The 20,973-nt window shown below is 39.9% G+C and overlaps 1 protein-coding gene across 2 annotated transcripts in view; it reads left to right on the top strand.

Annotated features, from left to right (window-relative positions):
• The first annotated feature begins 6,274 nt into the window (after positions 1-6,274).
• ror1 (receptor tyrosine kinase-like orphan receptor 1) overlaps positions 6,275-20,973 on the top strand; it is a 95,479-nt gene continuing 80,780 nt past the window's right edge. Inside the window, exon 1 of one of the 2 annotated variants that reach the window (XM_038715315.1) lies at positions 6,275-6,674. In XM_038715315.1, the coding sequence (XP_038571243.1) occupies positions 6,569-6,674 (106 nt within the window). In that variant the 5' untranslated portion in view covers positions 6,275-6,568. The remainder of the gene's footprint in view (positions 6,675-20,973) is intronic. The other variant, XM_038715314.1, reaches the window with a different exon arrangement.

Raw genomic sequence — 20,973 nt, forward strand, 5'->3', positions numbered from 1 at the left:
GAACACGAAACAGGAAAATTGGCCGCAATCACAGATGGCACATTTCCCCCCAATTTCTGTCATGTATGTCAGTGTCATTCATACTGACCAACACAATCAGCCCGACGTGTTTGCATTGACCCCGCCCCTCCCCCTCCTCAAAACACATGGTAAATACTAAAAGATCCTGAGCTGGAACTAATTGACCATTCACTTTGTATTTTCTCACAGATATTTGAAAAGTTTGATGTACGACGAACTTACGTCAGTTCTATTTTCCCTTTCCTGTAATTTTACAAACACGAGCTTTGAGACGTATTTAAAATGGCCTTGTCAACGATAAAGCTAAATACGAATAAATGTTTAAAATATTTTATCTTGTTTACATTAAGATTTAGGATATGGCTTCAGAGGTACAGTCTGCAGTATTTAGGATGTATAACTGCCCTAAACGGTTCCTCTCTATTCCCTTAGGAGTCACAATAACAGGGTGGAAACCTTTTCATGCTGCATTGTTCAGACCCCGTCAGGCTGACATAGTGCAATACATAATGTGTTCCTCTTGTTCGGTTCGTAATGGCTTACAGGCTGTATTTAGATTGGCTGTCATTACATCAGGTAATCACAATAAGGCTTACATTAAGCTGGCCTGGTCCACAGATATTAGATGTCCAAATGGCTTTCTCTGGAGCTGGCATGGAGCCTTGTGTTTTTAGAGTGGCCTGCTCATTGCTCTCCTGCAAGAAGAGGGCAACGGGGCGGACAAAGACATCATTCTCAAAGTCCTCAGACGAGGACTAAGGAAAGCATAGACTGTGGCTCTGCCTTGTGCAATCTGGTTTACTCCTCTGGTTCTTGTGGTTCTTTCTTTTAGTCTTGTCCCACAGTTTTCTGTGTACAGTATTAGAGCTGAGAGTGAAACAATGCCTGACTACATTAAATAATTGTATCCCAGTCTGTCTCTTCCAAAACTAGCAATTAAATTGCCATTTAATGTCATCACTCCAGAACTTTAATTGCCATCATTTTTCGCTACCAGGGTGGATAGTAAACTCTGGATATACAAGGACATGGTTTGGTATATTAAATGGCTCCACATTTGCTGTGTGGTGATCTGATTAAACACAAATTTATTTAGGATTATGTACCATGTCAGCACAGTATCAACTGGTATTAAAACTAGTTTATCACACAGGGCCCCTCTTAAAGGCCCTTTTTTTTCGTATGTTGTATAAATATTGTGCTTTTGTGGTATATATTAACAAACAAATTTACTATTTACCAAATTACTGTTAGGGCCTGGCCTGCTGTGCCCAGTTGGTAAACCATCCTTGATGGCTCCAACACCTGTTCTCTGATGAGATTCAGAGCTAGGATTCCCAAATCCTCCCAGTACTTATTTAATCAGATTTGTTCCCATTTATGTTACCCAGCTGGTATACGAGAAGGCACATTCCTACTCATTTGGGGGAGGCTAGTAGCCTGACCCCCCCACCTCCAACCCTTTCGCCAAGCTAGCTAACACATCCCAGACCACTGAACACACAGGGACGAAACTGATGATGTCAGCCCTGAACAACTCCCGGTAAGACAAAAATCAAGATAACTCACAACTCAAAAATTAGGAAAAGGAGGTTATTGGTAATTACTGTATTTGAAATTGCTAAATACACTATTCCTTAATGAAAAACTAATCTAAATATTACACTACAGTAATGTTCGCTAACATAATTAATGGTGGTTCTCTTATCCCAGGCTTAACACATTGGGCACCAATTAGAATCCATTAAAATAGTCCATCCCATGGATTGATCATCCATGTCCACTTCAAATGATAATACGTCATTGAAACTGAAGGTATACTTTTTTATGTTTTCCCTCCAAAATATTCATTCAGAAATTCTATTTACTATACCACCAGCAAATGCCACAAAATTTAAAATTACACAATCTGCTCGTTTTTTTTGTACTTTCCATGTGTGGGGAATTTCAATTAACTTTATAAATTAGTCTGTCTTGTTAAAACAAGATTTCACCTCTGGCTTCTACACTGGATGTGAACAAGCTTTGGCAGGGTGTGTGAGGTTAACAAAGTCTCAGACCATCCCACAAAACCTGGCATTAACAGATGTAGAAGCTCCACATGAGTCATCGCCATCTTAACACTCTCAATTTTCTGGGTCTGGAGCCGAAGTGTACAAGATGATGTGTGAGGCCATAAAAACTGTTCAGCAATGGGATGAGATGACTTGGAACATTTCTGACCACACAGTTGAACCGAGCAGTGTGAATTAGCGGCTGGCTTGTGTCTACAGGCCGCTCTGTATTCTGTCATCCATTCTTCTACTGGCATTTAGTCAATAAGACAAATAATTCAGGAAACACCACACTTCTATGGCCCATTTTCCTCTGAAGTGTATATTTGATGGAGAGACTATTTGGACCTTTTGTAGGATTTGAGATGAAAGAGAAACTGGATAGTTAGGCTTTATAGTGTACCAGAAATACTCAACATGTTAAAAAGCTATTGTATGCTGTAGACAGGCAGCAGTGCAATGTGTTTTTTGTCCTCTTTCAGCCTGATTTAACTTTAAAACAAAAAAGCTGTTCTCTCATCGCCTTATTTATCCTCATTCCATATGTGCTGAACTAAAAATATAAACAAAAGAAGGAAAATGTAGTACACAATCAAACCCAGTAATGTAGTGTCTATTAACATGTGTTCAACTGCAAGCAATTATTGTTCTGCTGCCTGAAAGTTCACATATTTGGAGGCTGTGAACAGGAGATTATAAAGTTGCCTTAGCATCAGTGTATACATTTACTTGTTCTCTTGAAAAGGTTTCTGAAATAAATGAGTGTTGCCTGCTTGCTGTGAAGATTTCCCTTTTTTTAAATGCAGGGAGACTAAAATAATGGCCTGGAAAAGTTCCCTCCATCCTGCATTTATTGTATATTAGCACCGACTGCAGGATGTTTCAAAAGACACCTCGTGGGAATAGAATATTTGAAAAGTAAACCAAGGAAATGCAATATGTAGCACAGAGTTAAACCCTGGTTTTGATGGAGATGAGCGTTGGACAGGCGTAGGTGGGGAGTGCAAAGGAGAGAGTGACTCCAATATTTCCTTGGCAGCCATTTAATGACGTCTAAACTGGGATGGAAACTGTCTTGAGTTATCTGCTGATTGAAGAATGTACAAAATGTTAGCACATTTTCAGATGAATGCAAAGAATATCAGATGGAAGCACAAATAATTCATCAAGTCATCTCAGGATATGAAGGAAAAGAGGGGAGAAACAAAAAAAAGAAGAAGAAGGCCATCATCACCCTCATCCTGTCATTCTTTTTTATTGACTCAGACATCATTGCCAGCTTTGTAACAAAGGGCCTCCCTGTCCATGTGCTGTGGCCACTGGAGAAAGCCTCAGGGATCTGCTCTTCAAAGAGACCTTCAGAACCCTAATCCACTCCACCATGAAAGTTAGATGACTTTCACCATGCATGGTTGCAATTTTAATAATCATATCCTACTTTAGGCAAAATGAAGTCGATAGACATCAAGGAGGAAAAATAGGCCAATGTCAGAAATAATCTTGCTACTTGATCGGCCCAGTGGTGAGGTCTTCCCCCTCTGAAACCCCTTCCACTCTTCTGAGAGAAAACCACCTAAACACAGCTTAGGTTAAATTCATTTGGCTGCTTAAACAGAACATTTAAAGGGCGCTTCAGTAAGAAACGCAGCTGACATATGATGTACATCACCTCACACGTTTCTCCAAGCTGTAATCAGTCATGCCCAATTTCATTTGGTTTGACAGTTCCATAGTTATTTTGTTTGATTTTGCTGTCCGTGTGATATCACTGGAGCACAAAAGACCTTTGTTGTGTTGATTGAAATGTTATGTGGAATCATAAACATGCCATGTCTGCACAGGCATTCTTACATAATGTTGGTGTGCCTCTTTTTTTTCCTGTGGTCCAAAAGAAGCGCAGCTCTACCAGAAATAGGCACGCACTAAACCACTCAATTTCCTTGAAGTTGCAGACTGCAGTTTTAAGAAGTTAAAACTAAGAGTGTGTATATTTCAATGTTAGGGCCATTTAACTTACAATTCAAGTACATCAAAAAAATTATGTTCTTTTTCAAAATCACAACTGTGGCATGAGCGAATTGTTATGTCCAACCTATTAAACTGAGACTGAACTTTCAGTCATCATTAGCAAATGAACTGCAGCCTCTGTATACATGTTGAACTGCTTGAATTGACCGCAGCCCTGGTTTTGATCAGAGCTTTGGCAGCTATGGCAAACTGCTGCTTTGTATCCTTCAACCTTCATAATCACCATATTCTTAATTTCCTCAATCACTCAAGTAATGCTGGTCCAGGGATACTGCAAAGATGTGTTGACATGTAATATACAGTAATACAGAAATTCTTGAACCAACAAAGAACACACACTCAGACACACCCTTATCCTATCACATGGTCTGCAGGAAGCTTGTGCAGTGTTATCTCTAAGCAGCATCTCTCCAGGGATGAATCTAAAAGTATGCAGGGAGAGAGGAAGGGAAGTAAGGTTTTAATTTGGAGTCCTTAGGAGGCAGTCATGGACCATGTTCTGGACCCCTGGGTCTGACAAGGAGAAGGGATATCAGAGGTGAAGCCCTGACACTCGTGAGCAGCCACTACAGCCTCTCTCAGATCTTCAATCGAAAATAATCCAGTCTAAAGCATTATTCATACATGCTTTTCATGTACTCGGTAACAGTTAAATCAAAATATATTTCCCTCTAATGAGCAGGGTTAGGTCACAATAAGGGAGAACCGGAGATTCTAAATTGCTACCATTCTTTTCCTGGCAAAGTGCTCTGTGTGTGCAGACACATGCAGATACAAAGTATGTGTCAAAATCCAGAAGTGGGTAGAGTAAAATGAAACAAGGTGTGGAGTTATAGAGGAAAAGGTGAATCGGGTTAATAATGCTGTCAGGCTCTGGAATTAATAATTATATAAAGGTGTTTATATCTCGTATGTGTGTGTGTAGCTTTAGTTAACATGTGTGCAGACTCTCTTCCTCCTTTCCTTCATTCATCTGTCTTTGTCTTTGTACATGTACTACATGGAGTGAAAGCAAGTGGAGTTCATATATGAATTCATCTAGTTAACATAAAAAAGTAGTACTTGCTCAAGTCTCACCACATGTGATCATCTAAACAGGTCCAGGTGGGTCATCTAGAATCTAATTTCAGATTCATTAACAGTTGTTTATTAATTCACATCACTTCAGACTGAGGCCTATTTTCATAAACTTAAGTCAAGCTGTCACAGGTATCAGTACAGTAGTACAACCAAGTGACATGACACTGTTTCAATTATGTTCAACAAAGCAGATACTGACAGTCCGTTTAAGAAAGTGTAGTTTTACAAAAAATTGTGTAGTTGTTTTACAATTTACAGAAAAGCAAAGCCTGTATAGGAGTCTTCTCAGAAATATCATGAGTGCAATAAAGTGGATGTGTAAGTCCATGCTGAATTTACTCTTTACATTCCCTGAATTCATTGTTAGTATATTTTAGATTTTTTCATTAGAGAATATTTTCCTCCTCGTAAATACTTAACCTTGTAAATCATGTGTACCAGAGACAGCCCGAACAAAGCCGCTGCTTAGTGCCCCTCAGCCTGCAAGTTCACTGAGAAGCTTTCTTTGGGTTAGTTACTTGGGTCATAATTTAGGTATTTTAAGATACACTCTCCAAATCCCACATAAATGTAAACTGTTGGTTATAACAATAATAAAGTATTGAAGTGCAATTGGGCTGCATAACACAATCATCCTAAAGTTACAAAATGTCCTTGTATTTTTTTTCACATTAAAATGATGTACTCATGCTATTTGCAGTCATTCCAAGGTTTCAACATTTACTCAGAATTTGTTATTAATCAGTTCTGCAAATAGTTGTACATCACTACAATAACTTCTAACCAAAAAAAGAGACTCTTGTTCATTCTTGACTATTGAAACAGTAGTTGACAACAAATTTCAATGGCAACTACTAAATAAATATCACCATAATTTCCATTTATTAGCCGCTCTGAATCTTTCAATCAGAAGACCATCCAGGTGTGGGTCCTGCGCACTTTCAGTTCAGCTAAATGCATTTCTCTCAAATTCAAACTCAAATTCCATTCAAACGTCGCTGCCTGCCCTCTGACAGTCCCTGTCGTGAACACAGGGTGGCGACACATGGCCAATCAGAGCCATGTGTCTCCTGTGGGCACAAGTCTCCCTAGTGAAGTTTGTAGGAAGGAGTGCGCTCAGTTGGAGAGACAGACAGAGAGGGGGAAAGTGAGTTGGGCTCCGGCGAAGAGGAAAAAGACAGAAACCAGGAGACAAATTTCTTCCAGACTCTCACTTTTTTTTTTACCAAGAGGTTTGTAGTGCGCTTTCAAAGCGCAGCGGAAAACAGCACACGCGTTATCAAGAATCTGTATTTCGAGTGGTTCATTTTTGGAAGGGCTCAAAATTAAATTTTGAGTGTAGTGGATGTGAAAAGCGGGCTTCGGTTTAACACAGAGCCGGAGGAATGTATACAATGCAGGCAGCGGCAAGCCAGCTTCTCTGGAGATATCCAGCCTGCGCTCTCTGGATGGCCCTGCTCCTCCAAAGTGTCCTGGACCTCAGCGCGTCTGGTATGTCTCAAAAGTTTTTCTTTTCCTTTTCTTAGTAATCATTCGTCTTTTCCCTGTTTCTCTGCTAGCTTTAATCTGGTGTTCATCCCAACACGCGCGAATTAAACATGTAATCTGTCAATTACAGACGAAAAATCCTTGTTGGGACTTTCAGCATGTGCCTGGCATGCTCAGTAGTGGATATATAGTGACTATATCGCACTTTAAAGACAGTTTAAGTCATCAATCATTATATTCATATCGGGTAGTATATTTTTTAAGACCACTCTATTTGTTTTTCGATCCTTGAATAATCTCAAATGTTAACAAACTTGTTCCTTCCATACAAAGCAGAGCTGTTTGCCATCATTCATCCTCCACTCTCATGTAAATGATCTTTGGTTTGTAGATTATTGTCCTATTGTCACTCTGAAGCCTCTGCATGGGGAAAGACTTGACTCCATTGGCAGACAAAAGGTGGGCTCTTAACTAGTCAGCTGGATAGCTATTGTGTCCCCAACCAACCCCCTCAATAATTTAGGCCAATTTAAAGATAAGAGATACATGAAGTCTTAATTAAAAGGCAAACAGTTGTTAACCATTTAGGGTTGACTGATGGTAAGAGAGTAGTGGCATAAGATGCATGGACAACCTTTGGGAAAATAGGCCAGCCTGTGGCCTCTAGGAAACAATACTGCAATTAGTCTTAACTGCCTTTAAAAAAACAAACACTTACATAAAGCATCAGTTTATTTGTCTGTACACTGTGATTTTGTTTGTTTTTGCTCATTCAACAATCTTAGGAACTATATATTCACTGCCATTAACTGTACATGGCTGAGTGTATGGTATTGACATCTTAAAGAAAGGATGTCCTGATGGTATATGTAACTGGCTTTTGGTTGACTAATATAAGAATGATTGAATTCAGTTTGAATTGTTTATGAAGCCACTTGTGGAAAGCGCTTTTTTCTGTCCTGTGGCTTTTGAGAGTACAGTAAGTATAAATTAATCCTCCCTGCCTAGATGGGTAGTGATGAATTATCTCCGGATGGTTTTGGGGGGTTTGTTTGGATTATCCCTGTCCTCCTTAAATGCTTTTGGCTGTTATTTACAATGGAGTTGTACAGTATATTCTGTGTTGAATGTAAAGCTTTTTGCTATGGCCCTTCTCTTGCCATACCTTGTTCTCTTCCTTGCTCGTAGGCAGGAAGGAATGTTAATCCACATTACTTAACTGGATGAGTTAGCCATAACGTCTTTAAATGAAGTTTCATGATTGAAAATTGAATGGAGGAGAGCCAAGCCCCTACTTCTGCAGCTACTTCATATCAGGAAATATAAAAGTGGGATTAATTGCATCTTTTTTTTTCATGTTAGATGCACACCTTGGAGGCAAAATCTACCCTGAAAATTAAATTTTATATGCTAATACTGTTATTCATGAAGTTAAACTGATTTGCTTTTGCGCTCTCTTTTACTGCTGGAAAACCAGAAAACTACTAAAAAAGCTTCCACCGCTGTCTGAGATGACCTTTTCTTTAAATCCAAGTAAGCGTAGCGTCACTGTAGCCTTAACGGTTATGGACAAGAACATGACATCCATTAAGATGCTTTGTACATCCATTGCATCCACAAACCTGACCTCCTATTCACCGCAAATGAAGCAGTTCCAGAATATGTTCATGGATGATATCAATGGAAGTCTTGTCTCTCCTCTGGCTCGCTGTAATGGGAATGGTCAGAGAGGAACAACTGTGGTTCAACTGTAATCAAATGTGAAGAGAAGAGTGCAGTGCCCTGTGATCAGTGGCCAGTGGATATAATATGGCTGAATTATAAAAGCAACTGATGTGACAGCCATGGCTGTCTTTATTTGCTTATTTGCTGTTTAATGGTCAGTCTATCAGCTTCCAATCTGAGGTCAGAGGTCACTGGTCTGTCACTGTGGTTCATATGCTAACATTTCCAGGAACAATCGGGTTTCCCTTGGCCACAGCAAAGCAAGTCTGCCAAACAATAAAAACATATATGCATGCATAGCTTATGTATTTTAAGGAAGGCTCACAAAATACAGTCCAAATAACATACAGTACCCTACTGAATTTCTTTAAAAACCTAAATAAATGCAACACTCCTTCAGTAGTTACATGCTCACAAAAACCCTAATTAATGTAAGTGATCAGGTCAAGGCAGGAAATTGGATAATGGGTTTGTACTTGTGTTTGTACTTAACAAGTTTACACGCACTTTTGTCAGCTTTCAGATTCTTCCCTCCCCTTGCCAAAAACAGCTTAGGCGTCACTGTCATCCTTCTAAACAAGGTTGGAATCATGTAGAACAGATCATGAGATTTTATTCTTATGGATTGCAAATCCCAGCTGTCCTCCTCCTGGAGGTCTTTTCCACTTATTTGTGCACAATTGAAAAAACTGAAAAACCCACACAAAGGTTGATATGAGTTGACCTATTTTTTTTTCCAGCAGGAATCTAGCTGTGCCAACTGCGTTTATTCAACTGAACCCAGGTTTTGCAGCATGGAAATCAGATTTCTGCTAAAAGTGCAGAACAATCAGATTACCATGGTGCCAAGTAAATTCACCTTTTATTTAAATATAAGATAGGTGCAGCATCTTTTCAAAATAGTCACTGTCATTCCATCTGTAGCCCATGCCCTTTAGCTCCAAAGTAATAATCTGTGACATGTTCATAAAAATAAATTGACAACACTGTTTTCAAACTATATAAACTGGAAATGTTTCTGAACATGGGGCATTCACCTCTGAACATAAAAGGTCTTCTGCAGGGCAGCAACTATGTGAAATCTGTTTAGAGTTTCATTTAGCCTTTTAATAACACTCAGGAAGGCTATAAATCATGTTGGGTGGAACTGCCTCAGTGCAGTTTTCAACAGGACACACTGTTGACAGTAAAGGCACTTCACTCCTGGAAAAAATCCTCGTCCTACAGGCTGAGTGTGTAGGAGCTGTGTCCTGCTCTCCCTGCTACTGAGATGTCTGTACTGTTATATGCCTTCTGCCGTTTTCTGAGATTCATATTAAAGGAGCAATTTACAGGGAGGTGAAAGAGATGTCAAGTAGTAGCACTTTCTTCATGCATCCTTGTAAAATATGTGCAAATCAGCCACTCCTTCTAGTGATTTTTAGTTTGCTCAGTGCTTTTCATCATTGCAATACTGCTATAATTTCTCCTTTTTATATGTGACTATATTCAGTGTATCTATAGTTTATCCAGATTCTCTGGGACATGTTGGGCTCCATCATGGTCTGAGTGGTGCATACTCTTTCAGATAGATGATTCTGCTGTGTCTATTTCTGGGAGGAGGAGGTTGATTTTTCAAAACTTTTGTGAACTTGGTGTGAAATGGTAAGAAAGTCATGGACATTCATTTATTCAGCACATAGCCATAAATCATATACTCCAACTCTGTTTTATGTCCCTGATTTAAAACATTGGTGTGTAAACCACGTCAATTACCTACTTCCTACTTGTTATTAAACACATGTGTTTGCCAGGGCTTAGTGTGTCTCTGTGCTGCCATGGGGCAAACTGTTTGGAGAATATTGTGAGCTAATTGTTTAATTGATGTACAGCCAGCGGGCGATTTACTTTAAATTATATAAAAAGTATCGAGATCAAATAAGTACCGTTCAGTGCTTATTTTTTTCTGAACTGAGTTTTTCATCACTCTCTTATTTAAGTTTTGTTTCCAAAGCAGGACTACCTCATTGATTACTACAGAATTCACAAGATATGATCCTTATGGTGTGTGATGCCAGTAAATGGTACAGTTGTTTTCCATTGAGTTGCTGGCTGGAATGTCCTGATAATATATTGTCAATGCTTGAGCCCGATTTAGGTTTTCTTTTGTAGGTCTACTCTCTGCCAAGCCAGGGAAAAGCCTTTCTGTGAATGGGAAGAAGTACTCTTTTCCTGCATTTGTGTAATATTGGCAGAAAAATGCTCTTATTTCCACAAATCAGACTCTGTGGAGCATGCTTGTTTTTTAGCGGTCAGAGTCCCTCAGAGAGGCAACGTTTAATCACAGGCTAAACACAGTTCACTCAGATCCTCGTCAGAGACGTTTGATAAAGTTTTTGCCACTACAAACTGTAGCCAAGCGTGAAAACCCCTTTCCTGCAATTTACTGTCTACACAGGAGGTCAGTCTGTTAGAGAGAGAGAGAAATTCTCTGTAGGGTTCAAGGAAATGCAGCACTGGATTAACAAAAGCAACGAAAAACAGTAGTTCAGGTTTTATCAGGCAGTGGAGAAGCCAGTGTACAGATGTGTCACCTCAGTGAGTCTGGGCTGAGTGTAGAAATAAGCTACAGCAAAGAAGCATACATTTTTGTCAAGTGTAATAATAGACAAAAATTATATTTGCCCCTTTCCATGTTCTGTTTGCCCGACTACAAATTAAATCGCTTTCTATACATTCTATTCAATACTTTCTATGTTGTAGGCTGTCTGGAAGACAAATTACGCCTACCACTTAAAAAAACTTCTCTGCTGTACTTTATACACACCATACAATGAGTCCTTTGCTGCAGTTGTAAGGCAAGCTGTAAGTACAAGAGTGTGCTGATCACAAAGTGACACTTTAATGAGTCTAATGGAATAAGCCATACATACTGCATATCAATTTCCCATATAGACTTGGCACGGGTTGATGTTGAGGACTGCAGGGAATAGCACTGCCTTAAAGACCTCTAAATTTCATTGAGACCACTCTTCATTGTTTTATCAAATTACTGCTTTGCTAGCATCCTCCATGGCAAGCTTTGCCCTGGCTTAATATGTCAAGATCATGCTACATTTCATTTAATAGGGAGTAGGATGAAACATGATTTTTTTTAAAGTCCCTATATGTGTCAGAGTAAATCTTTTTATATCCTGTTTGCATTGCATTAAGGACTTCTGCCCCCACTGCAAGCAGATGGGCAGATCTCTGTCAACCCACAATTACGTCTTTATACACCACACTCCATCCAAGGTATTGAATACCCCAAACGTTATGGGCTCCTCTCCCAAAAATATTATTTATATTCCAAAAGACTACATGTGTAGTTTATCAGTCAATGGAGGGATTATTATTGTCAGCCTTTTCCCCTAAGATTTTTGTTTGTCAAATTTTTGTCTATGTGATCAGCTTTTCTGCATTGCAGCTTGGTCACCTTCTTTCACAACACTTCTTAAGTAAGTGCTTGGCCTAAGCCATGTAGTCTGGTAAAGTGAAGTGTGACTTTTTTAATGTCACTGAAAGGTCAGAAGCATTAATCAAGTGCATGCTGGATAGAAATGATCTGTGTTCTTTAGAAAGGTTTTGCACATTCGTGCCTCAAAGTATGTTTTTAGTAGTATGCACGGATATACTTTCTGCCTGCTAAAGGATCAGAGAACAGTCAACCCCTCCATCACCCCACCACCATCAGCATGACATTAAAACTCCTTGGCACTCATCTTATCTGGCTGGTATAAGACAAATGCAGGCACTGTCTCCCCGTTTTTCTTTTTGCCCTCTCTTTCTGACTTTCTTGGCTCTATTCGGTCTTTCATACACACACACGGTCCTTTTCCCTCTTTGTCTGTACAGTACATTTTGGCTGTTGAGTGGCTCCTCCACTTGGCCCTTCTTGCCTGGCTGACTGACATGCTGCTCTTGGCTACGCTGTGTGTGTTTACTCAACAATAACTGAGAGCGGGGTGGCTCCACACCAGCTCCTGCTATGACTCATGCAGGCCTTTGGTAGAGGTTGATCAGTATTTAACATCTTTAATTTGTGCAAGAGGCATCTTTTGTGATGTCAGCTGGCGCAGAAACACTTCATACTTTTAGTTAATTCATAACAGTTATGTGGTGATTATGAGAGGGATGCTATGTCAATATGTGGCGTTCTCAATCGGTCCTGATAAGTCTTTGTGGCTCCACGTCTGCTCTTTTGTCCACATGGTACTGTGGTTATGCTGCGAAACCACTGGACCATCAGCTTCACTGAGACATTTGTATAAAGTTATCACTCTGCAGTTATTAATAGAACATCATCACATGTATATGTTTCACAATTGTGTGATTCTAAAATAATTATTGGCAGCTCCGTCATTTATTTTCTTTACACAAATCATGTAAATAGCACAGTTCTCCTGTAGTATTGTCTAATGCAGAAAGTAGTACTCAAGTTCAAACTCTTCTTAGGAAATTGTTAAACCAGAGATGTTTGGACTGCAGGAAATTTAATTTTACGGGGCATCTAATGATTTGTGTTCAATGCGGATTAACAGAATCCTTTTGAGTGTGTGTGTGTGTGTGTGTGTGTGTGTGTGTGTTGGGGGGTGGGTTAGATTAGCTTGTCATGGCTCAGGACTAATTTGTGATTTGCCCTCATTTAGTCATTCAGGACATTTTAATGTTTGTGTATCATACAGAGGGAAGTGTGTTTTTTATCTTTTATTGCTTTACAATCAGTAGCTATGGAAACTATAGTCCTGTTGTAGTCTGAAGTTGAGGAATTTGAAGATTAGTTCCTGTAAATGGGTTTTTGTTCAAAGCTGCTAAAGTAATAACAACAAGGATCTGCTAAAGTAATAACAACAAGGTTGTTAATGTCTAAGCCCTATATTCTCTTTCATTGTTTTCAACGGGGGAGTCAAAGTTGAGATGTTTTTTGGGCCCTTTTTGAACCTAAAATGAACTATTTTGATTAAAGGCTGTCTCTTCTATCACCACATCTACATAGTTTTTCAATATGCTGATTAGGGTATGTGTTTTCATAATGACAATTTTTTTTTTTTTTTTTTCCTGCTATAGTGAAGACTTACTAAACCGTGACCCCTAGACCAACCAGTGTTTTAATGTACCGTTGCACCACTACTATAAATGATGTTGCTTTATCAAAAAGGCTGGTTGATTCTTCAGTGTTCAGCGCTTGACTGTCTGTCTTTAGCACTCTGGCCGTCCATTTGTGTGCAGGTTTCCAGACAATTCGACTATAAGTGGGGAGGTTTGCTCTCAACATTGCAACAGATTTATTGTTGCCTTCAAAAAAAGATGAAGCTCTTAGCTCTCCCACTTTTCTTGCTGTGGGTACTGACTGTATGTTGTGCAATATGTTTCTGCTCTATTGAAAAATTTTGGCAGGCTTGTGTTATGTGTTTAAACTATGAGGTGTTGTTTTACTATAATATGGGATTTATGGTACGAAACAACCTGGGGTTTTTCTGACCTTGTCTTTCTCTTCTGTCTGCTTCTTCCTACCGTTGCATCACTTTTCAAGTTTTTCTTCCCATTTTATTTCTCCTTTGTTTTTTTTAGAATAGCCTCCCAGCCAAAGAAAAGGCCCCAAACTATCACTATACTTTCATCTGACTGCGCTTATTAGCGCATAATTTAATTTCATCAGGGTATGACTAAATTTCCAGTTAACTTGAAATTTAATTGTAATTACTGCATTGCTACATTGCAGTCATTGATCTAATGACTAGATGATGCTCGCTAGTCTCAAGTCGTCTTGGTCGCAACAGCATAAACATAAATATAGGTCAGCCACAAAAACTATACTGTGTGATTGGCTATACAGATATTTAAAGGCAACAAAGGCGGGGGGATGTTGTCTTTTTAAAAAACACCAATTTTGGTTGTGAAAAACAGAAGGCCAATAAATGGAAGGATAATTGTGTATTTTGGATGTATTTGGCTTAGTGTGGATGTATCGGCGTGAATGTGGACATGACCTTAGCATGTTTTAACCAAAGGCTTTGTATCATTGTTTTTTAAGCAAGCCCCCTTTTAACCAGCAGCTAGGGTTTACCTAGCCACTTCATTCACACACAAAAGACTTAAGGGGGGCTGCATTGAGCTGGTGGCTCAGTCCTATTGTCCAGGGGATCTCAAACTTTGACTTTAGGCAGATAAGTACTGCCTTTAATCCTACTGAGAAAACTAGTCAGTATAGAAGCAACTTTGCTCTAATTTGCCAGCATGATTGCTGAAAAAATTTCAGTTTGAATATCCAGCATGGCTGTAAATTGTAACAATAATGTTCAGGGACAAAACTGTGACAGGAACTAGAAACCATAAATGAGACCGTGACTTAGCATGAATAGAAAAAGCACAAAATAGCATAAGAAATTTGACTTAAATGGAAATTCCCTTTCTATCCATTCTAATCCTGTATTGACCACACTGACCGAGGAATCTGGAGTTAAAGGGCTTGCTGGCTGTAATTCTGACATACTGTGAGTTAAATGCCCATCTAGCAAACCGCTGCCGGCAAGCCATCTGCCTTATTCAGCACCGACTGGGAAATCATTGCCCCTGTGTGGCATTAGCAGGGTTCAAAGATTGTCTCATTAATCAGACTTAGCGATAGGGCATGAGGAAAAGCTTTCAACAGGTCAGTCTCTTGGTGAAAGGTGTTATAATTTCCTTCTGTTTGCGTTTTTATCAATATTCTTCCTTAAGATAAAAAAAACCTGCGCCTTTTTGTTTTTTTTGTTCCAGAAACTAAAGCTGGGAGTCTGGAAGTTTTGGCAAACCCTCAAAGCTTTCTTCACAGTCTTGAGGAAAAGCTGTTACCATACCCACACAGTCACTGGTAGCCTCTTAAATCCATTTCGGCTTGATGGCATCGCCATACGGATGCTTCTTTCAAGGCAAAGTTATTGACTGTGTATCCCAATTGTCGAGATTGTGAGTCTGTTTTTAACTAAAACAAGTGTGTGTGAAAAGAATAGTAGGACGGAAGAACACATTCAGTCGTTTTGTACTACTGACTGTCCAGATGCGTTAACCAGAGGCTTGTAGAATCACTGTATTTGATGTGTGATTTGTGTGTTTCATGTGGTAAAATCTGCAGGAATTGTAATGGAAGGGTATGGAATAGTCATAGGGTAGGAATCTGTCCTTGTGTGACTGTGACAAAATGTATGCTATCTTCTTCATCACTGACACCCTCTCATTCACTCAGAGTTTAGCTTATGTAGTGGAACTCTGTATTTAACCCGGGGCAAGCGGAAAGGAATCCTGTCAATCGGGACACTCCTGACCAGGAATTCATACATTTATCCTGTGGGATGCCGAATGCTGCTCTTGCCTCCACAGAATCTCTCCCTCTCTGAAGAAAAAAAAGTTTGGGGAGTGTTTAGGGGAAAATTGAGTTTACCCGTTAAAGCAGCCCCCCTGTTTTAGTTTTTTTTTTTGCATTTCTACTTTGAACAGTTATTTAATTTCCCACTAGATGTTTATCAAAGCTGACACAGACTTGGAACCAACCTGAGTTTAAGTTTACTTGTGCGGTTGTGTCCTGCATGCCAACAGTCCTCTCACACCTCACTCTTGTTTTCCTGTCTCTCTATATATCTGTCTCTGTCCCTCGCTCCGTGCTCCCCCTTCGGGAAAGCATTGATTTCAGCAGGGCAGGAAATGAAACTGCATTGCCCTGCAACTCCCAGCAGGAAAGGGGACTCGGGGAGGGTAAGAGGAAGAGGTTCATTGAGTAAAAGAAGTCCAGTACTAGCTTTTTTAGAAAGGGATGAAAATATTGATAGTCTGAGGATGGGAGTGAGGACTGGGATGAGCCTGGCTCAGCTAAGAGAAAGCTGAGAGGGCTAAGAATGATATTGAGATGAGAAAAATATTTTCAGATGCGTTTGACTGACAGCAGGCTTAAATTAACTCTCAGCAAGTCATATTAATCAAAGGGCTGAAACATTTGACTCATTAAAAAACACATGGCAAAAAACTAGACAGAAATAAATACTGAGCAGCAGTGGAGAAGGGGGGTCTCACTAGTCAAGGATTGGTGGCCCCACTTACTGTCTTTGACCACCTTCATCCGTGTATCAGAAGTCAATGATTTTCTCCACAGAGGGGCCTGTATAAGAGGCTTAGGCCCGCGTGATCCCACTGCCTGTTTGCTTAACCTCTGCATGGCTGCCTCAGCAGTACTAAGCTTTGCCTACAAGAGCTCATTACATCTTAGCCCTCCATCTATCTCACATTTTTATTCAGCCATTGTAGCAAATGGAACATGGGTTCAAGAGCATCTGATTATGTACACCGTTAAAGCCCTCATACTAAAATATGATGTGAACTGTAGAAAATACGCATGCTCTGAACAACAGTCAAACTCAAGTCATATAAACATTTGTCCTTGCAAATAGCTACATTTTCAGGATTACATTTGGAAATGTTGAGCAATGATTGTAGGCCATATTATTTTCTATTACAAGAAAACAGATTCTCAGCATTTCACTGTCCCACCATGATCTTTAGTGGAACATAAAACCTGTCATGTCAGTACAGTCATAATTGGAGTAAAGGAGAGATGGCACAACTTCAGCATCTTTCCAGACGTTTAGCAACAGTTCCAATGCACTTAAATAGAATATTTATTGAGCTTTTCATTGAGATGAACAACTGTTTATACTGTTGCATGCATTCTGTAATGATGTTTTGCAACAAAGCAGGGGTCTATCCCAGTATGCTATGCAGCCTGAAGGGTCCTGCTGCAGTGGAATTTATAAAAAGGAACAAAATCCCCGCTATGGGCATTGTGGCTTATTATTCCTACATGCTCTGTTGGAGCGCTAATTTGAAATAGCCCGGTGCTGATAATTTGTAGGGAGACAGATTGCTGTGGCTGTGATTCATGACTGTTTGAGTGGGATTTCAAACAATAGCGGAGGTGGTCCCAAGTTTTCCCCGGCTGGTACTGTTCAACAGTTTGGACTACTGTCAGCTCACGGTAGGGACTTGTGGTAGAGTTTGGCACGGCGAGAGTTTGTATGCACTTTCCTTCTTTTACACTTTCTTTTGCTTTTTCACCAACTCTGTCTTTGTCTACATCTCCCTCTCCTCCTCTGTCTTCTCATCCTCAGAAACTCCATCCAAAGCCAGAGGGTTTGTTATGAAAAATGTTTGTATTCCAGTTATTTCAGTTATATCCTGCAGCATATTCTATTCTGGTTCTGTTATTTTTACTTCTTTAGTTGTCTGTGTGTCCACGGCCAGACAGCAGTGATCCAATGTCCCCCACTGCCCTCGCTTTGCACCCCAGGCTTTGTTAATCCATTTACTCTTTAATTTAAATTTGACTTAACTCTAGCCAGCTGGCTAGCTTAACCTCTGCTCGTGATGACCCTGAGCAGGAGTGGACATTACATAAAATTAACAAATTCCAAGCAAAGATCAAAGATTTTATAATCGCTAAAAATAGTACAAACAAGTCACACTCCTCCATTCACTTGCTTCCATGCAAACAGTGTTCTGTTGAGGGTCAGGTGGTTGCTCTCTGATCAGAATAGGTGACCAAGAGGCACAACGTGCCCTAGTTTGGCTAGTTTTGTTTGTTGTGGTTAACATGTTTTTAATAAGCAAAAATTGTGGAAACAACATGGAAATGTAAAAGTTTCATTTTTGGTGATATTGGTATTGGTGTATTTTGTGGTTCAAAATGTTTGCTTTAGCAGTGCAGTAAATAAAGCTTCTAGAAATTTCCTCTTAATTTTTGATTTGATCATTTCTCCTTGGTTTCTATTTTGTGATTGACAGTTGTTCATGTTTAAAACCAGATAACATTGAAAGGTTTTATGTGCATCACTATAACATAAGCAATATTAAACACAGAATGGGAGTAAAATGCTATGTTACCAATATGTCATATTTTTAGAAACTGCCTCCATGAAAGTTGTAGACCTATGAGACTATATAAGGGAAGGACAATTTTCTTGCCCATTGCCCTGTTTAATTGGCACAAATAACCCATTGCTAATGAGAGTACTCTAAGCTTGTTAAATGTGTTTAGGAAGTCACACAAGCACCCTGCTGCTTGCTGAATGAGTTACATCACTCAGCGGTTTACACAAGGTGCCTCCAGTAATGGGTAGTGAAGAACCCTTACTCTTAATGTGACAACCATGCATTTTCTTACACATGTTACACGAGCTTCCCTGGCTCGACAGTAATAAAACTTAGAGAAAAACTCTAGTTAAGATGGTCCTAGACAATAGTTGAGAAGTGTTTTACTGCTGGTTACACAGCAGATAACAGCTTACATGTTTGCCCTCGATCTGTGCTTACACAGTAATGCAGGCAGAGTGTGATTGGTGGTATGCATTTGCAAATGTGCACGCCCCATGTCCCAGTGTTGGTGGTCTTGGAAAGCCACCAAGATCACCCGGCTGCTCTGTAATGTGAAAGCAATTAGCAACCAGCGGTTTTATACAGTGCAGATATGTGTGGAATAACAAAGGAGAATGTAGGTCAGTGGTGAGCCATAGGTGCACGGTGTGACCATCGCAATTCTTTAGGCCATGTTATTTCAGACTATTACAACATTGAAGAAGATATTTTACATGTTTGTAGGTACATTAGATACATATTTGAAATTAATTTAGCTCTTTCCTGATTAATCAGTCTTGTATACAGCAACATGCCTTTGTGTTTTAGTGGCTCATAACAATTAGCAATAAGATCCTTAAAGAGATATATCACACAAGTACTAAAAAGGAATGTAACAAAGAGTGTTTTTCAACGTTGGCGGAAATGATTTTCGGATTCTTGGTAGGGTTCATAATCAAATTCCTGATGTAAATGGGTTTGTAGTGAGTTTAAGCCCAGATTTATGCAACTCCCTGCAGAGCTCTTTGATGTCTTAACCCTCCGTTTACTTCATCTGATGTTCCCCCTGATAGAAATCTGCCTTTGACTTATGCTGGAATACAGTATATCAGTGCCACACATATTCACATTGGGTTAGATTGAGTTCCCTCTGTGTGTGTGTGTGTGTGTGTGTGTGTGTGTGTGTGTGTTTACATGAATGTGAGCAGGGTGCATGCCCTCTGTCACATCTGGCAGCTTGTGGTTTTTTTCATGAACTGCTAAATGAGGGGAAAAATACTCCCAGCTGCCCTCAGGAAAACTCACCTGGTGTAGCACCATCTAAGTTCCTTGTTTTCCCTCTCACACTTTCTGTTCTCATTGTTCTCCACAAAACATACAGCTATACATGCACACACATAGAGAAACACTAGTCTTTAAGCAGCCTCTGTTTTTTCACTTTTCTCCATCTCTCTTACATTTCCTGCCTTTTTTAGCCTGGCATGAAAACATGCACATGTGACCTGGCCTGAAACATGTGTATATACTCTCAAGTAAGATATTCTGCACTTACGTCCTAGCATAACCTCTCTCGTCAGATTAAGACAAGACAAGGAAGACAGTTAGACAGGGATACTTACATAGCCGGAACAACCACAGCCTCTTCACATGGTAAAGTCATTTTCACCTCGGCCGCTGTGGGAAGAGGAGGCCAGGATCAACATCCACCCCTCCCACCCCTCACCTCAAACCCCCAGCCGGCATATTTCGGCTATCTGAAGGGAGCAGCGCCGGGAGTTATAAGCCCTGAGAGCTGAAAAGCAGCTTTTGTCTCAAGCGACCCTCCAAGACCTCTGCCTGCCTGTTCTATCAGCAAATCATAAACTACACGGCACAACTAGAAACACAGGAGTGCACAACAGAGGGAGACATACAAGGGGAAGAAAAGAGAGAGGGGGAAATCAACAAGATGAAAGGCAAAAGAAAAATAGCACAAATGGTTGACAGCTATAGATCAAACATTAACAGTCATATGTATATGTGCACTTTTTATATTGTACCTTGACTAATGAGACAGGTCGTCAGGGGTTTGGCTGCATGTACAGTATGTTGCAGAGGCAGAGTAAGAGAGAAGATTAGTTGTTTTAACTTCTCTCTCATATTTAATTTAACATTTCAGTCTTATTTATTTCTAACAAAAGTGGGTTCCTGTGTGTGAATCAAGTATGTCTGCACAGTTTAAATACTGAGGTAGAAGTGTCTCTGGTTGTAATCTCAAAAAAAGAGCATGATATGTTATCGGTTTTCTGTCTTCGGCCTGGAATGTACCATTTAGCACTGACATCCATCAGTGGGAGCCTCCATTAACAGCTATCTGCACCCTTCAGTCTTTCTGCATGCTTATTAAAAACAGTTTTCATTGGTAGACATAGTATACCCAGTATCTTCTCCTCTGTTCCCTTTGTTCAATCTATAACTTTTCCCCTGCTTACATGTCATATTGTTACATTCTTTCTCTACTCCATGTCTTGACGGACCTATCCTCCTCTTGCTGTGCTTGTGTCATTTTCTTCTTATTCTTGCCTGGACAGATAGATAGCTACCTTAGCCAGGGAGTCATTTTAGGCACCATGTCTATCAAAGCAAGGCTCACAACTGAGATTTAGTAGGCTTACCGCCTTATACTCTTAACCCGTCATTT

Source organism: Micropterus salmoides, unplaced genomic scaffold (genome assembly GCF_014851395.1).
Source record: "Micropterus salmoides isolate LMB-PRFRI ecotype aquatic unplaced genomic scaffold, ASM1485139v1 Ms_hic_scaffold_13, whole genome shotgun sequence".
NCBI classification, from domain to species: domain Eukaryota; kingdom Metazoa; phylum Chordata; class Actinopteri; order Centrarchiformes; family Centrarchidae; genus Micropterus; species Micropterus salmoides.